This window comes from Triturus cristatus, chromosome 2_1 (genome assembly GCF_964204655.1).
Source record: "Triturus cristatus chromosome 2_1, aTriCri1.1, whole genome shotgun sequence".
NCBI lineage: Eukaryota > Metazoa > Chordata > Amphibia > Caudata > Salamandridae > Triturus > Triturus cristatus.
In genome coordinates, this window is record NC_140581.1 from 497,463,324 (window position 1) to 497,487,606 (window position 24,283).

The 24,283-nt window shown below is 52.6% G+C and overlaps 1 protein-coding gene across 4 annotated transcripts in view; it reads right to left on the reverse strand.

Moving 5' to 3' along the window:
• The window catches only part of BDP1 (BDP1 general transcription factor IIIB subunit), a 1,439,438-nt gene that overhangs the window by 74,895 nt on the left and 1,340,260 nt on the right, over positions 1-24,283 (reverse strand). For all 4 annotated transcript variants that reach the window (XM_085632357.1, XM_085632359.1, XM_085632358.1 and 1 more), the window contains one exon: positions 20,962-21,001. In XM_085632357.1, coding sequence (XP_085488483.1) covers positions 20,962-21,001 — 40 coding nt within the window. The remainder of the gene's footprint in view (positions 1-20,961; positions 21,002-24,283) is intronic.

The following is a 24,283-nucleotide window of genomic DNA, read 5'->3' on the forward strand; positions in this document are numbered from 1 at the left end:
CCCATTGATCCTCCAGACATTCCTGCAGGGGCCTCATATGCAGGCGTGCATTGGGGGTGAGGAAGATGCAAGAAGCCATCGACCCCAGTAAGGAAGACACCGTCCTCACCGTAGGAGAGCGGGCTGAGATGAGATGCAGAGCCTTCCCACGGATTGATAGGCGTCTCTCCTCCGAAGGACACACGCTTGCGGTCAAGGTAGTGACTGAAGCCCCCAAGTACTGGAGACACTGCACAGGGATCGGCACTGACTTCGTCATGTTGATGTGCAGCCCCAGACGGTGAAGCAAAGCCGCCGTCCTGTTGAAATGGCACTGGGCTTCCTGATAAGTGGACGCTTTGATCAACCAGTCGTCCAGGTATGGGTACACAAACACCTTGGTCTTCCGCAGGTGTGCCGCGACCACTGCCATGCACTTTGAGAACGTCCGCGGTGCAGACTTCAGGCCAAACGGGAGTACTGAATACTGGTAATGGTTGTTGCCTACCAGAAACCTCAGGAACTTGCGATGCTTTGGTGCGATCGGCACATGAAAGTAAGCGTCCTGCAGATCTATGGCGCACAGCCAGTCTCCTCGATGCAACTGAGGGTAAATCTGATGCAGGGACAACATACGGAACTTTTCTCGGCGGATCCACCTGTTTGCTTGACGCAGATCCAGAATAGGCCTGAACTCGTTCTTGTCTTTTTTTCTTACGAGAAAGAACCGCGAGTAGAGACCTTTTCCTTTTTGCTTCGAAGGAACAGCTTCTATCGCCTTCTTTTTTAACAGAACGTCTGCCTCCCGCTGGAGCTCCCGCACCATGTTGGAGGAGCGCACTAGTGGAATCTGTGGAGGCGAACTGGTGAAACGAAGACAGTAGCCATTGCAAACAATATTCAGCACCCACTTGTCCTGCGTTATTGTCCTCCACTCTGCCAGGCAGTGTTGAATACTTCCCCCCACCGGAGCGGGTAACGGATGAGGGGGAAGTAACTTTTCAGGGCTTCAACCCGGCCGGGCCTTTGTTCCCCGCCGAGGACTGATGCTGGCCTCTGCCCCTCTGGCGCTTCTGAAAGGGCTGCCTCTGGTACTGCTGCTGTTGCTGGGGCTGTTGCTGGGGGCCCGACTGACGCCCTTGGCCCCTCTGCTTGGTGTAGCGCCTGCCCGAGGAACGGAAGGACCTCCTCTGCTCCTTAGGCCGCTCCAGCCCCACCGCCTTCAGAGTTTCCGCCTCAGCCTTCATGCGGGCCATCTCGTCATCCGCATGTGACCCGAATAGCGTCGTGCCAGAGAATGGTAGATTGGCGATCTTCTGCTGCGCTTCCGGCTTGAGCGGAGTCAGCCGCAGCCAGGAATGCCTCCTCATGTGTATGCCATGGCAGTACCCATGGGCCGCCAGCAGCGACACGTCCCCCGCCGCACTGATGATCTGATTAGAGACCATCATGCCCTCGTTCAGCACCTCTTGAAAATCCTCCCTCTTGTCTCTGGGCAGGGAGGCCGCGAACTGTTGCAGGGAGTCCCAAAGAGACCTGTCATAGCGCCCCAACAGAGCGGAGGCGCTAGCGGCCTTCATCGTAGTGGCCGACGTGGAGCACATCCTCCTCCCCAAGGAGTCCATTTTGCGACTCTCCTTATCCGGGGGAGCCGTGGATGAAGGCGTCGTAGAGTGTTGCTTACGAGCCGCCGCCACGATAACAGAATCCGGTGGGGGATCCACTCTGAGGAACGCCGGATCCGAGTCAGGAGCCCTGTACTTTTTCAACAGTCTCGAGGGCGCCGGCTTCACCACGGCCGGCGTTAAGAACACCTCCATAGCAGGTTCCTCCAACCCTCGGACCAGCGGGAGGAGGGGGCGCGACAGATGTACCTTATGCAAAGTCTCAAAAATCACAGAAGTAGTGGGAATAGGGGTAGTCACTGATATCCCCAACTTCGCAGCCCCTCTCAGCAACACCTCCTGGAACGTGGCAATGTCACCCACTGGAGAGACGCGGGTAGGAGGCGTCTCCGACAGCGAGGGCGAAAACTTGCCAGCCCCAGAAGAGTACGTGCCCCTCGACCCTCTGGAACGAGACCGATACCTCCGTCGACCATGTCCAGAGCGAGTGGAGGATCTGCGCCTACTCCGTGATCGTCTGCGAGGGCGAGAGCGAGATCTCTGCCGGTGAGGAACCCTCGGGGAAGGAGGCGGTGGCGAAGCAGGCAGCTGAGGCACGGGCAGAGGCAGCGGAGGAGGTGGAGGAGGAGGAGGAGGAGGAGGAGGAGGAAGGGCAGGCACCGGTGGAGGCGCCGGTGGGAGGTCGGGCACCGGAGGCAAAGGCGGCCGCTGGGTACGCAGCGGGGTCAGATGATCCGAAGCCCCATCACTTCTAGCCGGAGAGCCTCCATCATTGTCCGGGCTCACGGCCACTCTCCTCTTCTTGGCGGGCCTGTCCCGCATGGAAGCCACCGAAGGAGAACGTCTGCGCCTCCCCGATCCCCGACTGGAGATCGTAATCACAGAGGACGTATTCCCCGATGTCTGGGACGTCGAACTGTACGTCGACCTCGTCCGGCGTCTCTTCGCCCTCGACGACGAGCGCCGTCCCGCAGTCGATCGTCGTCTCGACGTCGACCCATGTCTCCTCGACGTCGACCCATGCCTCCTCGGCGTCGAACCCCGCCTCGATCTCCGTCGCCGAGGTGTCTGCCTCGACGTCGACTGCCGCCTCGACGTCGACTTCTGGTGTCTCGACGTCGACCGCTGGTGTCTCGGCGTCGACCGCTGGGATCTCGACGTCGACCGCTGGTGTCTCGACGTCGACCGCTGGTGTCTCGACGTCGACCGCTGGTGTCTCGACGTCGACCGCTGGTGTCTCGACAACGACCGCCTCCGCCTCGATGGCGGGCGCCGGGATCTCGGCGTCGACTCCGTCAGCGTCGAGCCGTGGGTAGACGGCGACGGCGGCGAGTGAAGTCCATGGGGCTCGGTACGACGTCGATGTGTTGTGGACGTCGACCGTGACACCTGCGACGGCGACCCGGTCCCGGGTCTCGCCGGCCCCTCCTTCGACGTCGAACGCCGAGGCTGCCGCGATCCCGAGCCCTGGATCGACGGCGAACATACCGGTGCCTTCTCTCTCGCCGTCGACGTCGTCGCCTTCGACGTCGAACGCGACCTACCAGCCGGTAGGTGCCGTCTCTGCTCCTTGCTCTGCCCGGAGGTCCCTCCAGGGGCTGAAGCATGGGCGGAGGAGGGGGAATGGGACCCTCCATGCCCTGAAGTCCCACCGGTCCTCTGCATCTCCTGTCCCTGAAGGCGAGTCTTCTCCCTGTCCCTCAGGGTCCTTTTCGAAAAGGTGCTGCAGATGTCACAGGCAGCCGGGACATGTGAGGGCGACAAGCAGAGGATACACACATCATGTGGGTCCGTCTTAGCCTTCTTCCTCCCACACTCAGGGCATTTATCGAATAAAGCCATGCTGAGAGTGGGCCAAAACTGCTCCAGATTGCAGGCAGTAGTAGACAAAGGCTTTAGACGTCGAATGAAACCACTATTAATCCAAAAAATCCGATTTTAATCAACTAAACCACCCAAAAGGGTAGAGCTCAAGCTCCAGGGTCCTGCTAGCAGGAGCCGGAAAAAAGAACTGAAAGTAACTTGTGTTGGCTGTGCATCCTGGGATACCGGGGGTCTCTGGAGAGTTTCTTAAAGGCACGGTATCCCTTTAGCAGACACATAATGACAGCCTATAGGGCTTGTCTGTCCACCCCTTCCTCTCTATTGTTTAAAGGGATTTTGGTGAAGGGAGTGTGTGATAATAAAGGAACATGTCAAATGTGAATAAAAATGACATTTCAACTTTATTTTGGCTTTTGTGTTCACTTCAGAGGAAGTGCTGGCCAGTGCAGCCTTGTTGTGAGTAGGCTGTATTATTTTGTCTGTCTCTTAAGAGTCTTTGCAGGTTTGCAAATGCGGGACAGCTTAAGAGATATTTTTGATTGCTCCGGGGTCCCCGCACATGGGCGGGGATTATTCATAGATTATGACTATACACAGAGATCCCCTACTACAGAAAGAGACATTTACGCAGCAGCTTTAGCTCGTGCACTGCTGTAGTTCCAGTATTTCCAGGAAGAAAGAATATCTCTGCCAGTTACAGCAGACTCTAACTCACGTCCGGCTTTGAAAGTTATTTACTTCTGCTTTTTCAACCGGTTGTTTTCAACAGATTAAAAATGGTTTGTAAGCATGTTTTTTCATATCACAGAACAGTATATACATTTTACTTTTATTCCACGTAACTACAGATCTCTTTCATGAGGAGGAAGAGTTTGAGGGTTCAAAGGACAGATTTGGGGGATGGTTGATTTCTGTTGATCTAAATCAGAGAATTACATACCTGCTACCATATCTCGGGAGATAGTGCAAGACACCTCCGAGTTCTGTGGCCTTATAACTCAACCCCTCGGTCACTTGGAGTTTTCCTACGATGGAATGGACTTTTAACCCACCGAGGATATCTGTTGACACGATGACGCACAAGACTGAAGGTTGGCTGATGATTATGTTACTAAAACTTAGAGACAACACTACCTGCAATATACTACAGCGTATGTAATTAATGTAGTTATAGATTTTGTGTATAGTACAGATGTTTTTTTTCTTCATATACGATAGTTGTTACAGATACAATGTCACCGCTTTAATTCCCAATTCAAAACATTGCTAAAGGTAAAATAATTTTGGGGGGGGCAATGTAGTATGTTAATGTCAGTCACAGAGTCACTCTATGCAGCCATTAGCTGGGATATGGACGGCAAAGTCAGAAAAAGCATCAACCAAGGATGGGTGCGTCTTGGGATGGTTTTCACTCAGCAAAAATCAATACTCTTCGTTCAAGTCAGCTATATACCATGAAATGTCACAAAGCATCCATGATGAGAACAAAAGGAACATAGATCAAGAGAGCAAAGTGGTGCGTGAAATCATGTAATGCCAGCCAGGCTGCTGCTGCTGAGAGAGCTCAGCGGCTGGGAGAGTGGAACTGCTGCGTGTAATGATATGACCTCTGCCGCTAGTCCCTTCTCTACTTCCATAGCCCACTGGGCTGAGGTAAAACATGTCTTATCTCTACATTGTAGGCGAAACCTCAAGCTGCAGCCACAGCGTGACAGGAGTCGTATCGCCTTTGTGTGTTATTCAGGCAGGAGTGACATTGCTCACTAACGCAGAACTCTGCAGTAAAAGCGCTGCCTGCACTGGCGGAAAGCAGCTAATAGCCCTGCCGCTGGTTGTTGGCATAGCAAAAAATGGGAACGGGGACAACAGGAGGGGGGCGGGAACAGGAAACTAAAATAAAAGTACAGGTAACCAACCAAGTAAAGGAGCCAGTAGCCATGGGAGGATACAAATGACGACATGGCTGTACTAAGGAGGGACTAACAAGCCTCATAATGAATCAGAAGACAGCATTTATAAAGGACAAACAGACAAGCCAATGAAAAATAAGGGCGGAGGATTGGGCGAAGCTTCTCTCCGTTCTCAACTACCACAGCTCTTCGCAGAGCAACGCTCTCGCTCTCGCTCACACTAAACCTAAAGAACAAGTTACTTACCTTCGGTAACGATGTATCTGTAAGAAACATTAGTTAGATTCCTCACCTTAGAATATCCCCAGGCGTCAGGCTGGATCTGGAAAGATTTTTGTAGCAATACCCCGTGCGCGTCGCTAGGTGTCGTCTGCGGCTCCGCGTCCGTCGTGCGCCGGAATGACGTCGTCGGAGTACTTAGACGCCGCCCTTGCGCGCTGACGTCAGTTCTTATACATAGCTTTCCGCGCAGGGACGCTGAGCCATGCAAGAGACCGACACTGGTGCCAAAAAATCTAGGGCCCTGAAAGGGAGAACCTTAACCCTAGATGTCGGTTCGCAGAACGGGGAGGCTGGGTGGGTCGGTGAGGAATCTAACTAACTAATGTTTCTTACAGATACATCGTTACCGAAGGTAAGTAACTTGTTCATCTGAAAGAAACACGTTAGTTAGATTCCTCACCTTAGAATAGATACCCCAGCAATACCAACCCCGGAGGTGGGCCTGCGAACCAATATCACACCAGAAAGTCCTGGAGAACAGAACGGCCAAAGTGGCCATCTCTCCGGACTTGGCTGTCCAGGCAATAGTGCTTGGCGAACATGTGCAGTGAAGCTCACATCGCCGCCTGACAGATGTCCTGCAAGGGGACTCCCCGTCCCAGGGCAGTTGTCGCCGCTGTGGCCCGGGTGGAATGGGCTCTCAGCACAACAGGAGGGACCATTTTCGCCAGGGAATAGCAGAGTTTAATACACAACACGACCCATCGCGAGATGGTCCGCTTGTGCACAGCTTTACCCTTCTTCGCACCTACATATCCAACAAAAAGTTGGTCGTCCACCCGGAACTGTTTTGTGCGGTCCAAATAAAATGTCAGCACACGTTTTGGGTCCAGACGGTGGAGCCTCTCTTCATCTTTTGAAGGATGCGGAGGCGCAAAGAAGGTGGGCAGCGTGACAGATTGCCCGATGTGAAAGGGAGTCACGACTTTAGGAAGAAAAGAAGGACGTGTCCGGAGGACAACCTTATCCAGATGAACCGAAAGGAAGGGAGGCTTAGCTGACAGAGCCTGGAGCTCACTCACCCGCCTAGCGGAGGTGATATCCACCAGGAAGGCAGTTTTCAGAGTCAGTAGACGAATGGGACAGTTGTGAAGGGGCTCAAAGGGAGCACACATCAGAAAAGTGAGAACAAGGTTCAAGTCCCACTGAGGCATTACGAAGTGAACAGGAGGGAACATATGAGTAATGCCCTTGAGAAAACGTGAGACAACAGGGGACTTGAAAAGAGAAGGCTGATCAGGAAGCATTAAGAAAGCAGAGATTGCAGCAAGATAACCCTTCAAGGTGCCCAGAGCAGAGCCCTGCTGGGCCAAAGAAAGAAGAAAGAGTAGAATCTCAGAAAGAGGGGCAGAAAGGGGATCCACAGCCTTTGCTGTGCACCATGCCACAAATTTGTTCCACCGGCAGGCGTATACAGTCTTTGTGGAGGGACGCCTGGCTGCCAGAATGACATCACAGACTTCAGGAGGCAAGTCAAATGGCATCAACTGTCGCCGCTCAATCTCCACGCATCTAGGTGGAGGCTGGACAGGTTCGGGTGGAGGACCGTCCCCTGCTGCTGCGACAGAAGGTCCTCCTGAAGAGGCAGTCGTATCGGGGGATCGATGGACATACTGAGTAGCTCGGGATACCAGTACCTTCGTGCCCAATCCGGAGCCACCAAGATGACTTGGGCCCGGTCGCGCCTGATCTTCTTCAGCACTCTGGGCAGAAGTGGTATAGGCGGAAAGGCGTACATCAGACCGCAACTCCACTCGCGACGAAAAGCGTCTCCGAGCGAGTGCTGCCTTGGAAATTCCAACGCGCAGAACTGCTGACATTGCGCGTTCTCTTCGGTGGCGAATAGATCTAACCAAGGCTCTACCCACTGCAGAAAGAGACCTTGCGCCACGTCCGAGTGCAGACGCCATTCGTGATCCATCATGCACCGGCGGCTGAGTTCGTCTGCTCTGGCGTTCAGAGAGCCCGCCAGATGTTGAACCACCAGGGTGATGCTCTGGTGTTCCAGCCAGCTCCAGAGGCGCAGAGCCTCCTGACAAAGGGTCCACGACCCCACCCTGCCCTGTTTGTTGCAATACCACATGGCGGTGGTGTTGTCCGTGAACACCTGCACGACACTGCCCCGGACAGAGGGAAGGAAGGCTTTCAGTGCAAGCCGGATCGCTCTCAGCTCCAAAAGGTTGATATGGAGGTGAGACTCCGCCGGAGACCAGAGTCCTCTGATCTCCGCCTCTCCCATGTGGCCCCCCCATCCCAGGAGGGACGCGTCCGTCACTACTACGTGCTCTGGTTGGGGTAGGTAGAGGCATCTGCCGCTGACCCAATCGCAGTCGCAGTGCCCTCCGAGATCAAGACATGGTCGGACAGGTTGCCTCGATGCTGGGCTCACTGAAACTTCAGGTCCCACTGCAGAGCCCGCATTCGCCACCTGGCGTAATGCACCAACAGGATGCAGGAGGCCATCAGCCCCAGAAGCCGCAGCACCAACCTGACCGATACCCAGGATAGAGGCCGAAAGATGGGAATCAGGGCCTGAATGTCCCAGACCCGCTGTTCCGGAGGATAGACCCGGAACTGCGCCGAATCGAGAACCGCCCCAATGAAAAGGAGCTTCTGGGAGGGACTCAGGTGCGACTTCGGCACATTGATGGAGAACCCCTTGAACCGGTCCTTTCGGAGGAAGGCGTTGACGCTCCTGAGGTCCAAGATCGGGCGCAGGCCCCCTTTGCCCTTCTTGGGAACCAGAAAGTAGTGGGAATAACAACCACGACCTACTTCTGGACCAGGAACGCGCTCAACGGCCTCTTTGGCCAAGAGGGCCGAAACTTCCTCTCGTAGAAGATGCAAATGATCCCCCGACATACGGTGGTTCAGTGGTGGCATGGCTGGAGAGGTCGTCTCGAAGGGGAGGGAGTAGCCCCTTTGGACGATTTGCAGCACCCACCTGTCCGACGTGATGGAGCGCCTGTGGAGCAGGTGATGGTGAACCCTACCGCCCACTGGCGTTGAATGGGCCTGAAAGCTCGGACTAGGAAGGCTTTGAGGCGGATGCTGCCGGGGTGGATGTGGACTGACCGGCACGTTGACCTCCAGTACCGCCTCGGCGGAATCCACGTCCGCAACCGCGTGCAGGTTGGTTCTGCGGCCGGTGGCTGGGCGGACATGAGGAGGCGCCCCTTCCTTGGCCACGAAAGGGACGAAAGGCGGAAGTTTGCGGCCGCGGGGCCGAAAGACCCAAGGACTTGGCCGTGGCCCGGGAGTCCTTGAACCGAGCCAGAGCACTGTCCGCCTTCTCACCAAAAAGGCGAGTGCCATCAAAGGGCATGTCCATGAGGGAACTCTGGACATCCCCCGAAAATGACGTGGACCTCAGCCAGGCGTGACGCCGAAGCGCCACCGTGGTGGAAATCGCCCGACCCAACGAGTCCGTGGTGTCAAGTCCACACCGTATGGCATGTCGCGCTGCATCTCGCCCGTCAGCAAGTGCCTGGGAGAGACGTGTCCGGGCCTCCTCCGGACACAGGGGCAGCACGTCCTCCACCGCATCCCACAGAGAGTGGGAATAACGGTCCAAAAGGCAAGCGGTATTTAAAGACCGCAGCCCCAAACTCAGGGATGAGAACAGTTTCTTGCCAAACTGTTCCAACCTCTTGGATTCCCGATCCGGAGGAGCGGACGGGAAGGAGGATTGGGAAGTGGAGGCCTGGATAACCAGACTCTCGGGTGGGGTGTTGGGAGAGGAAACTGGGGTCGCCCGGAGCAGGGCGGTGGCGCTGGGCAACGTTCCGGTCCACAGGAGGGACTGTGGAGGGCTTGGACCAAGTGCCCTGCAGAACGTCAATGAGGACCTCATTAAACTGCAGCAGAGGGTCAGTGGAGCTTGCTGTCGGTTGAAGGACCTCTTTGAGGACGTTAGTCCTCACGGCCACAGCAGGCAACTCCAGCCCTAGGGCTTCGGCCACCTTGCGCAGCACCACTGAAAAGGCTGCACCCTCCTCCGAGGCCACAGTCGGAGGAGAGATGAAACCAGCGTCCGGGGAGGTATCCAGTCCGCTGGCATCCCCCAATTCCTCTGCCCAGTCCTGAGAAAGTTGGGCCTGAGCGGCCATAGGGTCTTCAGACCCCTCCCAGTCGACCTCGTCATCCGACTCCCGATAAACAGGAGGAATGATCGGAGCCGGGCAGTAGATGAAGCGTTCACCAATCGGCGCCGGCGTCGGGCCCGGACCGGGGCTAAACTGGGGAACGACGTCGTCCGGGGACGGCGTCGGGGGTGGAACCGGTGTCGGCGCCGGCGGAGGAGGCGTCGTGAGGTCGACCGGCGCCGACCGAGATCCAGGCCTGGATCCCTCGGGGACCTGCGGCATCGGGGCCGGAGCCGTCGACAGCACCGAGGCCGGAGCCGCCGGCACGCGAGGTCGCCCAGTCGAACCTGCGGGACCCGAAGCCGCGCCTACAGGCGTCGACGGCGGAGCCAGGCCCCTCATGGCCGAGAGGAAGGCACTGACCTCCGCCAGTCGCGTCAGTCCCAGGGACCGGCGGGTATGGGGACGGACGCGGCTCCTGCAGCTCCGACAGAGCGATGTCGTCTCTTGGACTTCTTGGAGTGCTTCGACTTACCCGAAGACCCCGACGAGCGATGACGATGGCTGCGGCTTCGCGATCGGTCCTTGGACCTCCTCCTGGACCGGGACCGAGAGCGGCGCGGAGCCGAGTGCCGAAGCTCGAGAAGCTTACGGGACCGCTCCCGCCTAGCTTTCGACGTCAAGGCCTGGCAATCGAGGCACGACTCCGCGTCATGGTCGGCCCCCAGGCAATAAAGGCACCGGCGATGGTGATCCGTCACCGACATCAGGCGATGACAGGCGTCACAGGCTTTGAAACCAGGCATCCTACCGGCACCAGAGTCGAGTCGATAGACCAAAAAAGTCAAAAAAGTTAGTCAAAAAATGACTAGAAAAAAGAAGAACTGACGTCAGCGCGCGAGGGCGGCGTCTAAGTACTCCGACGACGTCATTCCGGCGCACGATGCCGATGACGGACGCGAAGCCGCAGACGACGCCTAGCGACGCGCAAGGGGTATTGCTACAAAAATCTTTCCGGATCCAGCCTGACGCCTAGGGATATTCTAAGGTGAGGAATCTAACTAATGTGTTTCTTTCAGATAATGTAGTTCACTGAGAGAAAGCCACTTGGTGTATACGACCAGGGCTACATCCTGGTCGGACTGGTTTTCCACCTAGGCCCCCATCTAACAAAACAATTAATCAATCTTCACTTGATAACACACACAGCTGCTTCAAGCAGAAGTGTCCCGGTGCTCCAGCAGACAGTAAAGAGCAACCAGAGTAGGATTGGCATGCATGTCTTTTTGATACTAAAGTAAATCTTAAAATAGTTTAAGTCTCTAGTTTATAAAAACTTCATTTAATAATTTTGTTGTAATGAAAAGAAATGGTTTAAAAGAGCTTCAACTTGCTGATTTATCAGTATTACAGTTTAGAGGCAAAAGAAACAAAAAGCACACTTCAGATTAAGGTTATTGGCTATGTTGCCTAACTAGCAAGTGTTCAGGGAAAATTGCAAATACAAAACCTTTGCGGGCAGAAAAAAGTCAATTTTATACATGGATAAATTAATAGTTGTATAGTTCATAGCGACAGACACAAAGTGTTAAAGACTGGAAAGTTGCTCATCATGAGTGATAAAGTTAGAGGTTGAGAATAAGATTTGCAGAGTTTAGAGAGAGTTAATTAGTGCTAGAATATAATGTGGAATATGGACAACACCTTCTCCTCCCTGGGCATGAGGTTCAGGAGCTTGGGAGAACCAGTACCAATTGTCAGAGTTTCTTGGTGTGTCCTGGAGAACTCTTCCCCTGCATTTATTCCAGCACTTGTGAATAGCTTGTGAACGCCTGGTGTTGGATACAGCATTCACCTAATCCACTGTTCTGTCCCGCTTTTACCTTCTTTGACTTATGGTTGTTGTCTGGAAAAGGGCACCAACCAACTGTGGCTCTATCCTCACTACCTCATCCATCATAACTATTAACACATTTTCGGAAAATCAGGGGCTCCCACACCTTTTGGGGCTTCAAAGGGGAAAAAAGGCTTGCCTGTTGCTGCAAGTCAAGTGAAAAATGTTTGGTATGTTGTGAATGACTTTAGGAATATCAAGTGCAGGTGAGTTTGATAAACTAATCTAAAGTATCTATGTGTGTATACTGGCAGACATGTCAGCCATCTGAAAACATGTTTGATCTATATATAATTTGTTGTGCTGGTCCTCCGTCTCACTCTGACAGCCTTGCGTATGACTGGGCCCAAACTAAGGAGGCATGGGATGCAAAATAATGATTGACTGGGATGCAGCCTGAGTATTACCAGTGGCTGAGATTAATTAACAGACTGTCTTGAGCAGCAGCAACGCCTACTTATGTCACTAGATCAGAGGTATTTAACTTTTTGAATGCCATGCCCCCTGTGGAAAAAAATAATCTTCTAGCCCCCCCTTAGAACTTTCCCCAATTATTCTATTAAATTGACATTCCAGTTATGTTACTGTTAAAAAAAAAAAAAAAGCAAACACAAGGAGATGATGGACAGAGTGCTGAAACCTTTCAGACACTCACCCCCAGTCACAGACGTGGGTTGAATCCATCATCGTACTTTAGCTCACTTTTCCACCTCAGTTTGGACCCAGCCATGTGCAAATCCGTCTTGACCCTGTGCCTCATGGGAACAGTCCAGCCCGAACTGCAGGTCAGGCCCTCCCTGGACCGGAAACAAGCAACTTGGGACTGGTTTCGGGTAACACCCCTCATCGGCCAGGCTAGATTGAATCCAGTGGCAAAGTGAGCAAGGGAACACATGTCTGGGCATACCCTGTAAACCTTAGGGCGAAAAAAGCAAAAAGAATGAGATGATGGACTGAGTGGTGAAACATTTCAGACACTCGCCCCCCATCACAGATCTGGGTTGAATCCATCATCATTCTTTCTCACTTCGCCACCCCACTTTGGACCCAGATGTTTTAAGAATGTAATTAAATACATGATTGCCAAACAAACATACTATTCTGGGTCCCGCCCCCCAGTTTGAAGAGCCCTGCAATAGATTAATTTGATATTTTTTCATTCTTTCTTAACCTAACAGCCTACCGTGCATTTATTCTTCCATGCGGAGTACTCCCAGTGACTAGCGTAACCGGTAATCTAGGTTTGTTGTTGTTGCTTTTTACAGTTATTTGTGGCGCTTTGCAAGCAGGTTGTCGTCTCTGGATATTGTTGCATTTCTATGCAACCCAGGCAAAATGCCACTTGGTGTTTAAAATAAAGTTTCGTTCTTACAGGGACATGTGCAGCAGCCTGTCATTAAACTTAACGGTAGTAATTGTGGCACAGAAAAAAAAAATTGCTTTTCAAGTATGGCCTGTGTGAAGTGTTAAAAATCAAAAACAATATTTGACAGCTATTTATTAAGGGTATATGCTACACCACTGTCACGCTCCCAAGTCTAGTCCTGTTCTTTCAATGTATTTTTCATCTATTCTTTTAAATATTTTTGTAGCATTAAACTTATTTTTTGCTTGATAGGTTAGTTGTATTACTGCGAAAGCAGAAGCTACCACTGAACCGTATTCCTGGCAAGATATGTTTCCCAAAGTTATATGTTCCATTGTGGTGATACATTTCTTGCCACCTTTTCTCGTAGGATATCATTGTTTTGCTCATTATGGTCCCTAACAATCTTTTGCTTTTTGTATTCTTCACGGGAGAGAATAAGCACTTTTAGGGTATCTTCCATGAAGTAGCCAAACACCTCAGCACGGGAAAAAGAGCATGGTTTGTGACTAAGGCTGTTGAAGAACTGATCCAGTCGACTGATGGAATCAGGAAAATTCCCAGCTCTGATTGCCAATACTGTCAGGACCCCTGGCAAAATCATCATTTGGGCAAAAGAAGATTCCTCTCTCATGTGTCGCTTTACCCATCTTTGTTTTGTATTTCGCTACTGGGGTCCTGTCCTCTGTCTGTTCCTGCTGATTGAACACTGCCTATTCTGGCAGCTCCGCTTCTTCCAGACTTCTCAAACCCATGGAGCTCTCCTCCTGGGCTTCTTCATGCGTTGCCCAGCTCTAGATAAAAGATGAACAAGCGCGCGGTGGGAGCGTGTGAGCGCGCGGTGGGAGCGGGTGAGCGGGCGGTGGGAGCGGGTGAGCGGGCGGTGGGAGCATGTGAGGCAGAGAGGAGACGCCATATGCGTGCACATCGCCTGTCCGTGCGCGCACATGGTTTGTCTCCCTCCACGCACCAAACCGACAACAATAGTCTCGCCAAAGCGAAGCAGCGCATGCGCTGTGTTCGCTAGGCGAGACCTAAAAAGTAGTTTTTACAATAGGAACGAGGACTATAAACCTGTACATTGCTAATCCTACATGCTCTCGCTCACATTCCTTATTTCAAAATTATAGCTAAAATAAAATCTACTCGTTAGCAAGCCATCCTGGCGGACGTGTGCTAAGTAAGCTCCGTCCAGCCTCGACTTTTATCCTAAACTATCCTGCTTCTCCGGTCTGTCTCTATGCCCCAAAGCTGTCCTGGATGTGACACGACCTGGCGCTGCACACTCGGGCCGAGTTTCGACCCGCGAGGTGGCCTGGAGCGGTAGTGTGGCATCGGCAGAGGACGGGGCCTGCTGGCAGCGTGGCCTCGAGGCCCAGTGTGAGGCCGGGACCTCGATTGGGGCGCTACCTGAGTACCCCGGCGGAGGGCGGCACTGCTGCTGTTGGGCTGGTGCACTGCGTGGGTGCGGCTAGTCGCCTCCTGGAGGGTGCCCCCCAGCCAAGTGTCTCACTTGGGGGGCTACTGCCCCTCCGCTTCTTCAACATCCGTGAGTTGAGCCCTGTTGGTCGGGGGCTGTGTCGGGCTGCGGGGGAAAGGTGCTGTGAGTGCGTGCGGTGAGGTGGGTGAACTGCCGGTCCTCATTTGGGTCCCAGACCGTGCTGGTGCCCACGGCCCCCCTTTGGCTACAGTGTGTGCTTGTTCCCCCCCCCCCGCCCAGCACTATTCTCGCATCGGCGGCTGGTCGAGCCGCGCGAGCAACCTTCGGGGCCCTCGGGGGTCGAGACCTCATTTGCTGGCGCCCCTCCTTCTGTCCGGGTGTCCCCTCCTCCCCCGCTGCACGACACGAAACGGGGGGTTCGGCGGCTTTGTCGGGCCGCGGGGTTGCAGCCTGGAAGTGCTGCGGGGTGGCCATAAGTGGTACAAAGGTAAAGGGCGTGCCCGCTGATGCATCCTGCTGCCTAGCCAGAGACCAGGCATTGCGCTCCCTCCCGTTGCACGGAGGTCCCCGGCCGGAGGCCCTCTGCTCCTCTCCTGGATGGTGGTGGGCTCTTCTGGTGCTGGTGGCCTATCGGGGTGTGTGGGCCCACTGTGTGGCTCCTGGTTTCTTCACTGGGCCATCACAGTGCTGCAGCTCTAGTATGAGGGGTCCGCAGGGAGGTGGAGCGGGGCTGTTGGGGGCCTTCCCTGATTCCTGACCTGGAGGCGGCGGTGAGAGGGGTCCCTAGGGCTGAGGTGTGGACTGGTGGTCGGCAGCGGCTGATGCCTGTAGCCCCGGTGGGCCTGGATTCCTTGATTCCCACCTGTACTTCATGCCAACGGTGTCGTGATTGGCGGCCTGGTCGGGTCGCTCGGGCTGTGCTCCCATAATCCTGCTGCTTCCGACTAGACCAGACGGCCTCCCTTATCCTTACGGTGGTACGCTTCTCACGAACAGGACATTGTCCGCGGTGGAGTGAGGTGCACCGCCCATCATGACGCAAGATATGCTAGGGGGAGGTTCGGCCAAGCAGAGCATGATCGACAAATTCACAGACCTGGGACCATCTGCTGCGGCAACAGGAGGGGGGGGGGAGAGTGGGGGGGGGGGGGGGACGCCTGGTGATGTTCCCGACAATGCTGTTCTTATGGCTGCTATCACCCAGTCCAGGGACATTCTAGATGCCAAACTTGGGGCAGTTGGCTCCGACATCATGCTGTTGCGGCAGGACCTACGAAATGTGGTTAAACGTATCACTGAGTCTAAGACCAGAATTTCGGGGGTGGAGGATGATGTTGCCACCGTGCAGCAGCGGGTGACTTCTTTGGAGACCATCCAACGTGGACTAGTATCAGGAGTGGAGGACTACGAGGGGAGAGCTCAGCTTAACAACCTATGCTTTGTTGGCTTTCCGGAGGGATGCGAGAATGGGAACATGGAGCGGTTCCTCACTCGGTGGCTGGAGAGCTGGCTTCCTTCGGGGTCACTATCCAAATGTTTTGTGGTGGAGCGTGCCCACAGGGCCCTAATGCAGAAGCCCCCACCGGGAGCTCGCCCGAGGCCTATCATTGCAAATCTACCCAATTATCATGATCGGGACGTTATCCTGAAGCAGGCTAGGGCCAAAGAACCGCTACTATTTGACAACGCCCGCATCCTGATCTTTCCCGACTATACAAATATGGTTCAGCAGCGGAGGCAGTTCTTCATGGCGGCCAAAGTCCGCCTCCGAGAGCTCAAACTTCCCTATGCTTTGCTTTATCCAGCCAGGCTGCGAGTGGTGTATCGATTCCGTACTCACTTCTTCGACTCACCAGAGAAGGTGTTTCTATGGACTGATGAGACTGTGCGGCTACGTCCCCACACGCCACATGGGAGGGAGTCTGACTCTTCTTCGAGTGGGGCGGCCCAGAATCAGCCCACATCGAAGGGGAGGGGAAACAGGCGCTCCACGTCCAAGCGGCGCTCCTGGTCATGCGGTGCCTGGTTGCGGGCGGGGTCGGCCCCGTGACAGCAGGCGTCGGTGGACTAGCTGCTGGATGGGACTATGGTCTCAGGGTCTCTAATATGCTGCCTTGACCGGAGAGGAACAGAAGAAGGCCGGTATCTCTGTGGGATCTTAACGGACAGAGCGGGCCAGCAGACAATGGGCTGTAAGTTGAGGATCCATTGGTGGGTGAGGGGTGGGACCCCCCCGTTGGGGTCAGCCTGCTCTGCCTGCCGCGAGAGGTACTTCACTGTTATTGAGGTATAGGGTAGGGGGACTGTTGGGCTGTGTTGGGGGTTCTTGTTTTTTGATTGCACTGTCTTACATTGTTTCAGAGTCATTTTGCGCTTATTGTATGATGTCCTTTGTGTCATTGGCCTATATCGAGGCCTCCAATGGCAGTTATGGTGGGTATTCCACAAGATCTCCCTGGGTCCCTTCGGATACTTAGCTGGAACGTCAGAGGGATGCTTGACAAGATTAAGCGCGGGGCTATCCTTAAACAGGCTGAGCGCGCACACGCATACATTCTGATGCTGCAGGAGACGCATCTCATGGGAACAAAGGCCCTGTGCTTTAAACGTTTTGGCTATGTACATTTCTTCCATTCAGGATTTGTGAGGGGGTCTCGGGGGGTTGCAGTTCTGATTCATTGCTGGGTTTCCTACACGCACGTTAAAACATGGGGGGACACTCAGGGCAGATATTTGTCCATGCAGGGCACAGTGGGTGAAGAAACTGTGGTACTGGGGAGTGTCTACGCTACCCCACCACTGTCCTGGGGGTTGGTGGAGAGACTTATGACCCTGTGGGCAGAGCTACCAGATGGCCTGGCAGTTGTGGGTGGGGATTGGAACGATGTGATGGATGCGACGAGGGATCGGTGGAGGCCCGGGGGTTTATTGGAGCCCCGACAGCCTACCAAACTATACTCCCTTGTGATGGGCCTTGACTGGGTGGACCCTTGGCGCAGGCTACATGGTTCGACACAGGGTTACTCCTACCTCTCAGCAGTACACGACTCATACTCCTGCCTCGATTACTTATTTGATCCCCGTGTGGTTGACAGCAGGGTGGTGGCGGCAGATATCCTTCCACGGGGGCTTTCGGACCATTCGCCGGTGGCCATCACTATACGGGCGGGGATGGCACATGGGCCTTTTCGGTGGTGCCTCTCGGCCTGGAACCTCCAGAAGGAGGATTTCAGGGAACATATGGAAGAGGCCATCGATCAATATCTGGCATTTAATGTTGGCTCGGTGAAGGGGGCTGAACCTCTTTGGGTGGCAATGAAGCCCAAAATTTGTGGGGTAAACATTTCCTTCTGTGCGGTGGCCCGCAGAACACGCAGGGAGTCCCTCATACGAGCAGAAGCTGAAATTCTTGGGCTGGAAGCGCACAGTAGAGAGGATGGGGGTGACAGACTCGACACCAACTACTGTTGGCGCAACAGGGCTATTCGCATCTCCTACTAGATGAAGCCCCCCAGACATGGTTGGCGACCCGTAGCAGGATCTACCAGTGGGGAGATAAATCTAGCAAGCTGCTGCACAGACTGTGTCAGGGGTCACTAAACCCCCAGGCTCTCCCTGGTATAGTGGGACCGGATGGGACACCTTTCTCAGACTCCTCAGCTATTGCTGAGAGCTTTGCCAAGTATTACGCAGACCTTTATGCCCCTAAGGAATGCTTCGGCAGAGGTGATAGATGACCTTCGGCCTAAGGCCCTTTCAGACGAAGTGAGTGTAGAGTTAGATCGCCCACTCACGGAAGATGAATTGGGAGCTGCCCTAGGGGACATACACCCCGAAAAGGCCCCGGGACCGAACGGTTTTCCGAACACATTTTTTAAACGGTATTTCCTACAGCTGGGTCCCCACTACCGTGAGGTGGTGGAAGAGGCTCGGGAACGAGGTCGCCTGCCTAGTGACTGGAGACATGCGGAGGGGGTGGCGTTCCACAAGCCTGGCAGACCTCCCGATCATACCGCCCTATCTCCCTCCTAAACGTTGAGGCCAAGATTTTGGCCAAGGCATTGGCCAACCGTATTCGGCCACCGACTACCTCCTTAGTCCATCCCGATCAGGCCGGGTTTATGCCTCAGCGGGCAACCCGCCACAAATATCGCCGGGCGCACGTTGCCCTTGCGGCCATCAAGGGATTGGGGGAGCGGGCAACGCTTCTGCTGGCGGATATGGACAGGGCATTTGATTCTCTAAGCTGGGTGTACCTATTCGCCCTTCTTTGCAGGTTGAACATATGTCCTCGTTTCTTGTCCTATCTAACCCTACTCTATACGGATCTAACTGCATCTGTGCCCATGGCGGTCTCAATCTCTTCCACGTTTTCCATTGGACGGGGCACCAGACAGGGGTGTCCTCTGTCTCCCTATTTGTTCGCGATAGCGATGGAGCCCCTTGCTGCCTGGGTGCGGATCGAAGCTCAAGTGACTGGTCTCGAATGGGCACACGGACTGTCAGATCGTATTGCTCTATATGCCGATAATGTGCTATTCTTCCTCACTAACCTGGATAGGACGGGACCGCGGCTGCTACGCATCTTGCAGATTTTTGGGGAGACCTCTGACCTGAACATGAACCCTCGGAAGTCCACCCTCTGGGTCCTGAGCGGTGAGGGGAATCTCGGTTCCTGGGCATCTTCGGTGCAAGTGGTACATGGGGGGATGAAATACCTGTGAGTGTTCCTATCAGACTCACCTACCACATCCTGGGATAGAAATTTGGTGCCTGTATGGGACTGCATACGGGAGGATATCAAAATCTGGTCCCACATGCCCCTATCTATTTATGGCCGGTCTGCCATTTTCAAGATGATTTCGCTCCCGGGCTTGCTGTACCAATTGCAAAATCATCCGTATCCGGTTGCTCCCAGATGGTTCCATCAGGTTAACACGGCCCTGGGGCAGTTTCTCTGGGATGGTGGGGTGGCGAGGGTGGCCCTGCAGACCTGCTTTCTGTCCACGTACTGTGGGGGGTTGGCAACCTCTGATATTCTGTCGTACTACATGGCCTCGCATTTGCTGGTCCTTAACGAATGGTGGTATGGGGATAGGGCTGATCCGGCGTATGCTGTTGAACGGAGGTGCATGGGTCAACACACCTTACACACAATTATCTACTCTGTACAGTTGAGACGCTCCCTGCCGTCTGCAACGAGGATTGTTTTTAAGATCTGGAGGCAGGCACTACCGAGGATGGGTTGGTGGAATAGGTTGACTTGGGAGACCCCTCTTTGGCACAATGGGAGCCTGCCACAATTAGTGTCCCTGCCTGTTTTTCGCGATTGGGATAATATCGGGATCTCTACCCTGGGTGATGTTATGCGGGGGCCTGCTCTGAAATCCTTTCAAGACATACACAAAAGACTTCCATATGCCAAAAACCCAATTTTTTAAGTATAAACAGTTCCGGCATGCCAGTTCCCCTGGTTTGGAGGGGTTGGAGACGCTGGCAGAGTTCAGTCCGGTGGAGGCAAAGGTGTTTATGGGGGATCTCCAAGATAACAAGATCTCCAAAATCTACCAGTCCCTGGTTACGCATAGCTCCCCTTCGCTGCAGCATCTTAGGGAGACATGGGAGAGAGATGTAGGCCCGCTGGAGGAGGAGGAGGACTGGACTGAGGCCCTGGCCACCCCGCGAGGGGCAGCTATTGCAATGAGCTTACGGCTTATCCAGTTCAAGTACCTCCACCGTGTATATTATACCAGGGTCAGGCTGTGGAGGGCGGATTGGTGGCTTCCCGGTGTGTCTTCGATGTGAGCATGAGGAGGGTACCCTGCTACATACCGCCTGGCACTGCTCAGCACTGCCGCGATTCTGGTGGGGGGAGGGGGGGGGGGGGGGTAATGGCCTGCCTCTCTGAAGTACTGGGTTGGGACCTTCCTCGTTCACCAAAGCTGGTTCTCCTGCACGTAATGGAGGGAATTGGGGGCATTATTTACAAATGCCATCTCATGCTTCTGGGATTTACCCTAGCTAAAGGGGATATTGCCAGGGCCTGGAAGGCGGCGGCGGCGCCCTCCGTCTCTGCATGAAAGAACAGTCTGGACTTCTGTATGGGCCTGGAGACTCCTATCTTTGAGGCCAGGGGTTGCCCACGTAAGCATTATAAAATTTGGACGCGCTGGGCAGACTACCGTGGCCTGGAGTTAGAGACTGTTCGGCTGGCCCGGCACCTTGACCCGGCTTAATCACTTTTTGTTAGTGAGTGGCAGAACAGCTGCTTCCTAGGTAATGACACATCATAACTGTATAAATATAGCTATTGCTCTGCTTTGTTGCTCTGACGTGGACAACAGTGCTATGGGGGGTGGGTTGGGGGGGGTTATAGTTATTTGGTTAATATTTCATTTGTATTGCATTTCATTTTCTTCTGTATACACATGAAAATAGTCAAAGTCAAAATAGTGTATGTTGATGCTGCAGAAGTTTCTGGGGCTCAGAGCTCTGCCCTATATGTGTAATTTGACAAATAAAATGTGTTTAATTTAAAAAAAAAAATCTACTTACCAGCATTGTTTGGAGTAATCCGTGGTCCTTGAGGCTTTGCCTATATTAAAAAATAAAATAATGTACTATTAAAAAAATATATTCCTTATGGTAGGCAGATCTTGAGGTCAGTTCCATTATGATGGTTGCATAATAAACTTTGGCAATAAATATGCAGAGATTATTTAGGTAAATAGCAGGAACAAGCTGTACTACTAGTGAAGACCATTCGAAATCCTGGCAGACTGTACTTTTGCAATTCCAATGTAAACCCCTTTCGACTGGCTGAACACTTCTTTCCAAGCAGACACAACAATCTTGCTGATCCTTAGGGATATCTACCCTGACCCATGTTTCTACCTTGCCGTGGCCATCTTTGACTTTTATTCTGTCTGCCATTGCCATTTCTCTGGCCAATGCTAAGCTGCAAACCATAGAATTTAAATGCTAAATATATATTGTATTCCCTAACTTTAGATTCACTGATGTATTTATAAAATGTGCTAATCACAAAATACAGACCATACACCTAGACAGTCTCTTCAAACCTTACAAAATATTTCCTAAATACAAAGAAGACATGCCAATGAGAGAAAATGGTTCAAGTTGATTCACAAGATACAAATTAACATGAGCTTAAGAATGCCCATGCTTGTATTTAACTTGTTAAGAGAGAGCCCGTAATTGTTGCATTGCTTTTTATGCCAAGTGACCATCTGTGTGAGTAAACGCAAGAATGTTTGCTATTTTGCACGTTAACAATGGCACCATATGAGCCATCTGAGATGTATTCATGGAATTAATATGTACATGTATAATGCGATTGTAATATGTTCTAATAAGGAAAGTGTAACACACTCGAATCAACTCTATTTACTCGCTATATTAGTTGTAAGGTAATTTGCGGCATGGATACAGATCGGTATACGCTATATGTTCAAATACAGCTATAATGTTTTGAATAATTTGTTTGGAGATTGCCTACCGGTTCAGTTGACATTGCATTTGCCTGTCGAATGGATCTCATATGCTAAAATCTAATAAACAGATCCAACAAAAAAAATTGGTAGAAAGTGAACCATGGCACCATAATTGTGGCATCTTGCCGCACTCTAAATTCTACCACTGATGCTCAGCGAGGTTTCTTCTTTATTTTAAACGCAGAATAAAAATACATACTAGTGATGCCAACTTCTATACGCATGTAACTCTAGATAGCACTGTTAATTGTATACAACATGACCCTCTTCTGATATATGCCCTCTCAGAAGGCGAGGCTCTGCAAAAAAATACAAAATCAAAAAAAGAGGAAATCAAAACAATTAATTGTCCTTTCAGGATAGTCTTTAGGACCAACCCACAGTTCAACCCAAAAATAGTACCCCCGTTTCATCTCAATCAAACCATTGAGCTCGCGGTTTACCTTCCACAGCCAACCTCTGTGGCAGAGAGCACACCCTACAATTGATGTTGAGCGCGCCCTAATGTACTACATAGATATGACCACGCTCTTTCGTAAAACCCAGCAACTCTCTTTCACCAAGCCACACAAAGAACAAGCCCTAACCAAAAAGAGTATAGCCAGATGGATTGTCAAGTGTATCCAAACTTGCTGGTTTGTGCAGCTGTAGTTACACATGCCGTGCATGGATCCTGCCATCTAGTGTTGGGCTTGGAAGTTTGCAACTTTTTTTTTTTTTTTTAAGGAGTATTTTAATTCGCCAGTAAGTATTGGCTCCATTGTTAGATTGTTTTCCGCACAGGCAGGTGAGGATGTTGACAGGAGAGGAATGGTGAATGATGGTGCAAAAAGGAAGAAAGAGAAAAGAACATCTGCAAAAGGCTTCCAGGGAGGTGGGTTGGGGGGGCGCATGTGAATCTACAGTACTACTTCTCATGAACAGATTCTGTAGGAAAGTTTTTGACATGGTCACCCCACTTTTTGCCTGATACCTGATGTGATTTTGACAGGAAGTGCACTGGGTCCCTCCTAACCAGGTCCCAGTGCCAGAGCTCTTACCCAAAAATGTACCATTGTTCAACAATTGGCACAACTTCAGCCCTCTGTAAGTCCCTAGGGCATTGGGACTGAAGAGGGTCCACTAGGGCCGCAGCACAAATTGTGCCAACCAAGGGACCCCTCACCCAGATCATGCAAACTGCCATTGCAGGCTGCGTGTCTTGGTGCAGACAAAACCAAAGAGTCGACATGTCACACAACCCGGTGTGTCATGCCTGCAGACACAGCATGAGATATAGGTAAGCCATCCCTACAGCAGGTCTTCCAGCCTGAATACAGGGTGCACTATACCCCATGTGTGGACATATCTGCCTGAGCAGATATGACCCTGCAATATCTAAGTCCATTCTTAGACATTGTAAGAGAACAGGGATACCATAACAGGTACATGGGCTGGACACACGTCATTACGAGTTCCCCAGCTCCATGATGGCTTCACTGTACCCAAAGATGTTTGGCACCAAACATCTTATCTTACTAAACCTGCACTGATACCAGTGTCCGATTTATTAATAAATGCACACAGAGGGCACCTTAGAGAAGCCCCCTGAAAACCTACCGACTACTAATGTGGTTAGCGACTGGTCTCGGCCAGCCTGCCACCACTAGACATGTTTCTGGTCTCCTGTGGTGACAGCCTTCACTCTCAGGGGCCAGGAACTAAGCCTGCTCACACCTTGTCCAAGCAGGAACTGCCTTTCAGGGCGGGACACTTCATAGGGCACACCACCTTTGAAATGAGACCCAGGCCCCTTCAGCTAGTGGAAGATGCCAACCCTCCTTTCTGTCCCCACTTTTTGGGGGAGGAAAGGTGGGTACATTTGTTAGATTAGGAGGGTTGCACACACCTAGCCAACCCACCCCTAAGGTGGGGCAGCTGATGTGGACCCAACATTTTAGAATCCTAGATCTTGTGTTGAAGAGAATTAGCCAGGGTTAGGCCCATTTCCCATAAGAAGTAGTCATATAGATGGTGTAGCCCCCTTAAAAGTAGGTAGCCCATTGGCTACTACCTGGTACTCCTCATAACGCCCCTACATTGAGTATTTAGGTTGCACCCCTTGACTCAGAACAACAGATTCGATGGACCTAAACATGGAGAGGACAAAGAAGAACTACTGAACCCCAGAACTGAGTGCCTGCCACTGAGTTTTGGCACAAACCCCTGCCTGCCGCTTCTAGACTCAACAATCGAGGTGAACTGTCTCATCCTGCTGCTGTGTGGCCTCTAAGAACCCCAGAGGACTACCAGCCTTTGCAAATTTCCCAAGAACTCACTTGGAGTAAAAGAGCTACTCCCCTGCAGACGGCAGGCACAGAAAC